The sequence below is a fragment of the Sinocyclocheilus anshuiensis genome, unplaced genomic scaffold (genome assembly GCF_001515605.1).
Source record: "Sinocyclocheilus anshuiensis isolate Anshui unplaced genomic scaffold, SAMN03320099.WGS_v1.1 scaffold711, whole genome shotgun sequence".
Taxonomy (NCBI): domain Eukaryota; kingdom Metazoa; phylum Chordata; class Actinopteri; order Cypriniformes; family Cyprinidae; genus Sinocyclocheilus; species Sinocyclocheilus anshuiensis.
The window spans coordinates 65,455-73,143 of NW_015552595.1; the positions used below are offsets into that span (position 1 = coordinate 65,455).

The following is a 7,689-nucleotide window of genomic DNA, read 5'->3' on the forward strand; positions in this document are numbered from 1 at the left end:
AGAGAGAGAGCGTGTGTGTGAGTCTGTGTGTGTGTGTGTGTGTGTGTGTGAGAGAGTGAGTGAGAGACCGAGAGAGTCTGTTTGTGTGAGCCTGTGAGTGTGTGTGCGTGTGTGTGTGTGAGAGTGAGAGACCGAGAGAGAGAGTCCGTGTGTGTGTGTGAGAGAGAGACAGAGAGAGTCTGTGAGTGTGAGCGAGACAGAGAGAGTGTATGTGTGTGTGTGCCTGTGAGAGTGTGTGTGTGTGTGTGAGAGACATAGAGATAGTCTGTGTGTGTGTGTGTGTGTGTGTGAGCCTGTGAGTGCGTGTGTGTGTGTGAGTGAGTGAGTGAGAGACCGAGAGAGTCTGTGTGTGTGTGAGCCTGTGAGTGCGTGTGTGTGTGTGAGTGAGTGAGTGAGAGACCGAGAGAGTCTGTGTGTGTGTGAGCCTGTGAGTGCGTGTGTGTGTGTGAGTGAGTGAGTGAGAGACCGAGAGAGTCTGTGTGTGTGTGAGCCTGTGAGTGTGTGTGTGAGTGTGTGAGAGAGACAGAGAGAATCTGTGAGTGTGAGTGTGAGAGAGACAGAGAGTGTATGTGTATGTGTGTGTGCCTGTGAGAGTGTGTGAGTGTGTTTGTGAGAGACAGAGAGTCTGTGTGTGTGTGAGTGAGTGAGTGAGTGAGTGAGAGACCGAGAGAGTCCGTGTGTGTGTGAGCCTGTGAGTGTGTGTGTGTGTGCCTGTGAGAGAGTGAGAGACCGAGAGAGTCCGTGTGTGTGTGAGCCTGTGAGTGTGTGTGTGTGTGTTGCCTTGGGGGTTTTGTGACAGAACTAGGCCAATGGTGGTGCCACGTTCTCCATGTTAACCTATTTAACTGAAATGGCTATCATTGGGTTCACAGAGGAGATTTCAGTGAGAACTACAGAGTATAACAGAGACGTGAGAAGACAAAACATCACTGATCGGATGATGGTACGGCTCTAACACTGACTTCCTTCATCAGCTCTTACAGTGCTGATATCCAGCAGGAACAGGGTCTAAAATGAATCAAGAGGTTTGTGTTGGTTCATGTTCAGGTTTTGTTTAAAAGCAGATCATGTGCTGAAACCAAATTACAGAATATTAACCGAATGCCCTCAAACACAATCTGCAGATGATTTTTCAGCTTGATGCTTTCTAACTGTTTTTTACTTCAGCGATTCAATGCCACAACTGTATATCATACAAAAGCAACACCAGAAATGTTAAAATGTATTAAAATTACCATGAACCTCACAGACAAAATATGCAAAATGAGCAACATGACAAAAAGAGAATGGGACATTAGTGTTTGTAAACGGCTACATGCACAAAACACACGACGCACGGGGAGCGTCATCTGAACGCATCCATTTCTCTGACCAGTGAATAGGGATCTGACCGTCCTGTTAGTGGCGCTTCACCTGTGGGCCTCTCCGGAGACGGAAGGGCAGGTACTCATCCTGCACCTGCTGACACAGCTCCTCCAGACGGGCCAGCTCCGGATCCGGATCCAGCTGGACTCTGGGCGGCTCTGGCTCCACCAGCATGTGGTTTGCTCCGTCAAACAGGTTCTCCTGGTCTGGACTGTCCAGTTTAGCTCCTCCATTAAAACACCCAGGATTCATCAGAACAGGCAGTTTGCTTCCCCGTGGACTCTGGACGGGTCTGTACACACAGTCCTGAAGCAGCGACAGATCCAGAGCGAGTCTCGCTGGAGGAGCATCAGACGCAGCGTCGCAGCTTCGGTCGTCACGCTGGGGAACTTTGACGGGTGAAGCACCGCGGCTTTTATCCAGTGACTCCAGTGATCCGCCGGAGCTCCTGCGGTCTCGGAGCGTGCGCGCACCGTCTGACGAGAGTGATGCCGTGCGCTGCGTCTTGGGCATCAGCGTGTTTGAAGTCTGTTCCTCCTCGCACACGCTTCCAGCGCCGCTGGCCGTGTAACGTGTGGACGGGCCGCAGGAGAGGCTCCTCGCCAGCTTCCTGGGCACCTTACACACGGCCTCGTAGTCAGAGTCGGGCACACGCAACGCCCTGCAGACCCTGCACCTGCGCGAGCGATGCCAACACGAGGAAACCTCCGACGCGTGGCAACACTCCAACACCTGCAACTCGTCTTCCGCCCAGGACTCGTACATGCAGTACATCAGGTCCTCCTGCAGCAGGGTGAAGTACTCGGACACGTCCACCGCACACGAGGCCTCCGTCGCCCCCCATGTCTCCTGCCCATTGTTTTTGTTATAAAGCGCAGTGATGCACTGGCGCAGACGCTCTTTCTCCTGCAGGAGTCTGCGCAGCCGCTCGATGGACAGCGCCTCCACGCGCGCGATCACCGTGTCGAAGCGGTACATGCGGTCCAGCATGAAGCAGCACTTGCTGCAGATGAACTCGCCGCGTCCGTCCCGCTGCAGACCGCGGCGCAGCGCGTGAGACAGCAGCACCTGCAGGTTGAGTTTGGCCGCCGGATGAAAGATCCATCGCCGCTGGTTTCCGCACAGCTCGCGCGCGCAGATGCGACACACCTCCTTCATTTACTCACTGGATCCTGAAACCCTTTGACACACGCAGCTGACCTTTGGTTCAAAAAAAAAAAGAAAAGGATTTGTATTCCAACCAGTAACGGTCCTTCTGTTCTTATGTGGTTAAATCCAAGAAGTCTGAACATAAAATGATACTATAATATTTTAATATATTTAAGGTGAGATCAAAGACCACATAAACATAAACGTAGCGTAGTCACCATAGATGAGACAGTGCGGGTGTTTTCACAGATGAAAGTCCACGAAAGCATCGGAGAAATGACTGATAATCCAGAGACGCGTCGAGCTGATGCAGCTCACATCGCGTCTAAAACACGACACAAACGCCGCCGTCCTCGATGCTCGCGCTCTGTGTCATGCGGAACACGCGTCCTCTGTCAGCCTTCATCACCGGAACAGACGAGAGCCGCCGCTACAGGCGCATCACAGCGCGATTCGGTGAGAAATACGGCAGACTCTCCGGTGAGCCGCTGCGGTCGCGTGATGAGATGAAGATAAAAGGAGGCGATGCCGCGAAACCTGCAGCGCGGGCGTGAACCATCATCTCTCACATGAGGGGTGCCTCAGTCACCACAACGCACTCCACACTAAACAACACACCGACTGGAACATGCTAAGCCGAGAAAAAGAACAGATCTCAGTAGAATATAATGTTTCCGGGATATTGTCCGTGTCGCTGATCAGAATAGAGAGCAGCGAAGCAGGTCTGAGCGCACACACCCCTACTGTCACCAATGAGGGAAACTATGAACTACAGCGTCGGAATGATAAAGCTCTCAGTTCGCTTCATGCGAATATGTATTTCAGGAAGAAACATGTTTTTATATTAGTAGGAAGCATGTTTCCTGTTCTTATATTCTGACAATCCACGTTCATTTAAACTAATACTGCCTCATCAGGTTACTGCATTAATAATCAGCACTAACGAAGGCTGTTTGTGTCTTTACCTGTGAGTGCCAAAATGGCATAACTAGTGAAACATGTTGACCAATGACCTGACCCTAACCTTGACCCTTGACCCTGAGCATGACCTGTGAGCCACACATCCCTAAATCAGCCAAATCATGTTCTGCTTTAAATTTCACCATCATCTGTAGGAGTTTAGTAAATATCATTAAAGGGGACAAAAAACATTTACTCAATCTCACAGCGTTCCAAACCGTATGGCTGACTTTCTTCTGCGCTACAAAAAGTAACTATTCTGACGAATGTTGGGAACCAAACAACATTGGAGCCCATTGATATTCATTATATGGACAAATAACACTGAGACATATCTCACAATATCTTCTTTTGTGTTCCACGGAAAGATGAGTAAATGATGACAGAATTTATATTTTTGGATGAAATAACCCTTAAAATTATTCCAGAAACCACTGATGTGTTCACTAATATAGATTTTGAGGTCTGAGTGTGTGTGTGTGTGTGTGTGAGAGTGAGAGAGTGTGTGTGTGTGTGCGTGTGAGTGTGAGTGAGAGAGAGTGTGTGTGTGCGTGTGCGTGTGAGTGTGAGTGAGAGAGAGTGTGTGTGTGCGTGTGCGTGTGAGTGTGAGTGAGAGAGAGTGTGTGTGTGCGTGTGCGTGTGAGTGTGAGTGAGAGAGAGTGTGTGTGTGCGTGTGCGTGTGAGTGTGAGTGAGAGAGAGTGTGTGTGTGCGTGTGCGTGTGAGTGTGAGTGAGAGAGAGTGTGTGTGTGCGTGTGCGTGTGAGTGTGAGTGAGAGAGAGTGTGTGTGTGCGTGTGCGTGTGAGTGTGAGTGAGAGAGAGTGTGTGTGTGCGTGTGCGTGTGAGTGTGAGTGAGAGAGAGTGTGTGTGTGCGTGTGCGTGTGAGTGTGAGTGAGAGAGAGTGTGTGTGTGCGTGTGCGTGTGAGTGTGAGTGAGAGAGAGTGTGTGTGTGCGTGTGCGTGTGAGTGTGAGTGAGAGAGAGTGTGTGTGTGCGTGTGCGTGTGAGTGTGAGTGAGAGAGAGTGTGTGTGTGCGTGTGCGTGTGAGTGTGAGTGAGAGAGAGTGTGTGTGTGCGTGTGCGTGTGAGTGTGAGTGAGAGAGAGTGTGTGTGTGTGTGTGTGAGTGTGTGTGTGTGTGTGTGTGTATTTTCACCCTGAGGGTTTCATTCTCACTCAACAGGTTCCAGCGGCTCTGATCTTGTGTTTCTGTGTGACTTTGCTCTCGTGTGATTGTGTGCGTTTGCTCTGCTGCAGTTGTTGTTTATGCAAACACACATTTAGACTGTGGTGATCCTGATCTATTTGAGGAACAAAACATCGGTTCATCACACACACAATAGTGACCACATCTGAAGTCTCCCTGTTTGCTCGTGTATCTGAGACACACAGACCACATGAAACCCTGACGTCTGGTTTTCTGAGGAGGGAGTGTATCGTCTGTTTGTGACTCATGCTATTTAATATGTAATTGTGTGTTTCAGTGTGCTGTGATCTCAGGTAAAACACATTTTGTCAGGACAAACAGAACTAAAAACAGCATTCAATAGTTCAGCCCTATTTGTATTGTAGATGTCTGCCTCTATTATTCCCACAGTGCACCTGTCCCGTTACCACAGGAACAACGATTGTGATTTTCAAAGACGGTCCTGATGGTTACAGAAGACATCAAAGATTTTTCAAAACAATGCAGTAAAATCACTTAAAGTAATCATAATCTGATTCATGAGACAAAAAACATCCAGTTAGGGCTGCACGATTAATCGAATGCGATTGTCATGCACATCTCGTTAGTAATGCCGGTTCTGTGAGTAGTAGTAAATCTCCATCACCTGCTTTCAGATGAAGCAGCATTTACTACACAGAGCTGTAGTTCACTGACAAGCTACGCAAAATGGCGTTCATAATCGCAGACGATTTAATCGCGCGATAATGAAATCGAAGAAATCATTCTGCGATAAGGACAGCTGTTTGCATAGCTTGTCAGTGAACTACGGCTCTGTGTAGTAAATGCTGCTCTATCTGAAAGCACGTGAAAATACCACATTTAATAACATGTTTTTACTCCAAACTCACTTCATAACGTCAGTCGAGTGTTTGAAATAAATCCTTCTGTGAGATGATGTGGCTTCTTACACAGAATAAGGCACGCAACATATTTCATAGTATTCTAAGCAGTGATAAAAGCATTGCATTATTATATACTTTATTATAATAAAATTTATAATAAGATGAACTCAGATAAACCATACATTGTCGTAGTCGTGTGTTTATTAGTCACGTTAAATTAATGAAAGCAGAAAAAACATTGCGATGGTCCCGACGCTGATGGCTGCCTCCGTGGTGTGCTCCGCAGTTGTTTTTATGTTTTTGTTAGTTTGTCCTGTTTTTAGTTATATCCCTGCAATCAGTTTCACCAGAGACAAATTGCTGGACATTCGGAAGTACACACCACCCGATATTTCACCGGTTTTCGACTATTATGATGTTTTGCTGGACATTGTAGTCGGGGGAGCTGCAGCGCTGATCAAGCGCTTCAGGACGCACAGACGGGGGAAGCGAGCCAGCACGCTCGTGAAGCTAAGGCAGCGCGGATTCAGAACGCCGTTGCCTAGCATCCATCTGGCGAACCTCTGCTCTCTACCCAACAAAATGGACGAGCTCCTTCTGCTCTCCCGGACAAATAAGGATTTTTCAAACTCTGCTGCTCTGTGTTTCACGGAAACCTGGCTGAAAGACGCCATTCCGGACAGCGCGTTGAGTCTGCCGGGCGGGACATGCTTTTACATCAATGAGAGGTGGTGTACAGATGTAACTGTGTTAAAGAAGATGTGCTGTTCAGATCTAGAAGTGCTCTGCATTAACTGTAAGCCGTTCTATTCGCCACGGAAGTTTTGCTCATTCATTCTCGTCAGTGTCTACATTCCTCCGCAAGCGCACGTGAGCTCCGCTTTACAGAAACTCGCTGATCAGATCACAGAGACAGAACAACAACACCCGGACTCTGTTTTAATCATTCTCAGGGACTTTAATAAAGCCAATCTCTCCCGTGAACTGCCATTTTTTTGTTCTGTCACTGTCATTCTGTTACACTGTGGAAGCTTCTGTCACGAAAACAAATTCCTCGTATGTGTAAACATACCTGGCAATAAAGCTCATTCTGATTCTGATTCTGATTCTGAAAATCTTCTGTTTATTCAGCAACGCTATAGGGATTCCCTGGGTTTCTTCTGCGAGGCGTATTTGGAGTTTCTCTGGCCTTCAGATGAAGATTTACTGCTGATCACAGAACCGTGCTTCACTGAAAGATACGCATGAAAATCGCAGCTTTTGCCTAATTGCGATTTATCGCCTTTGCGATTTAATTTTGATTAATTGTGCAGCCCTACATCCAGTGTCAATCCAGTGGATTCAGCTTCATTACATTTGGAATTCAGTTCTAATTCTAAGGAGGAGGAACGTGCAGAAAGTTTCTATATGTCCATGTTCCTTTAAATGTGCTCTAGAGATCAGATTTAGCTCAAGGAGCTCAGATCCTGAGCCAAGACATTTAGATTTCCATGATCATCCGTATAACATAAAATGTGTTGTGGTTCATGACACAAACACGGCCGCTGTGGTTAAACCAAGTAAAATAACAATAAAAAACTGGTGGTTTTGCAATACTAATGCACAGAAGTAATCACTCAATAATGAAAATGGCGGACCGGGGGGGGGGTTGGTGTACTCATGAGGAACAACGTCACACATCTGTGTTATTTTTTAAATGGAAAAAAGACTTGTGACACAGATGACGCTTCTGTTCCAATCTGATCAACAAACTATTTCACACTCTTATTAGTCTCTCTTCACCTCATCAGCCTGAAATTAAGCGTCACACATTCATCACTGACCATAAGAGCACAAGAGAAACTGAGAATCACACGTACCTGCATCTCTTCTTGCACACGGAGCCTTTCGCGGCCCAGCTCCTCCTGATAAAACTACACAAAGAAAGACTCATTACAACCACACAATTATAATAAACAATTTCTATACATCTGTGAGTCTAAACTGGATTTCATAGTGTTTTTCCATTTAAACGAGTTTTCCAAGACGTGGCGCACATGACGTCAAACACACAAAGACAGATGTCCGATCCACTGATACTGAGTTTGGTGTGTTGATGAGTGCAGACAGACCTGTGTGTGTGTGTGTGTGTGTCTGTGTGTGTCTGTGTGTG

At 47.2% G+C, this 7,689-nt stretch overlaps 1 protein-coding gene across 17 annotated transcripts in view; it reads right to left on the reverse strand.

The window, feature by feature from the left end:
* LOC107665637 (myomegalin-like) overlaps window positions 1-7,689 on the reverse strand; it is a 63,381-nt gene that overhangs the window by 34,773 nt on the left and 20,919 nt on the right. For 10 of the 17 annotated variants that reach the window (XM_016456593.1, XM_016456590.1, XM_016456591.1 and 7 more), the window contains exon 1: window positions 1,414-3,705. In XM_016456593.1, the coding sequence (XP_016312079.1) occupies window positions 1,414-2,523 (1,110 nt within the window). In that variant the 5' untranslated portion in view covers window positions 2,524-3,705. Of the gene's footprint in view, window positions 1-1,413; window positions 3,706-7,396; window positions 7,451-7,689 lie in introns of those variants that run through there. The other 7 variants (XM_016456599.1, XM_016456598.1, XM_016456600.1 and 4 more) reach the window with 2 other exon arrangements.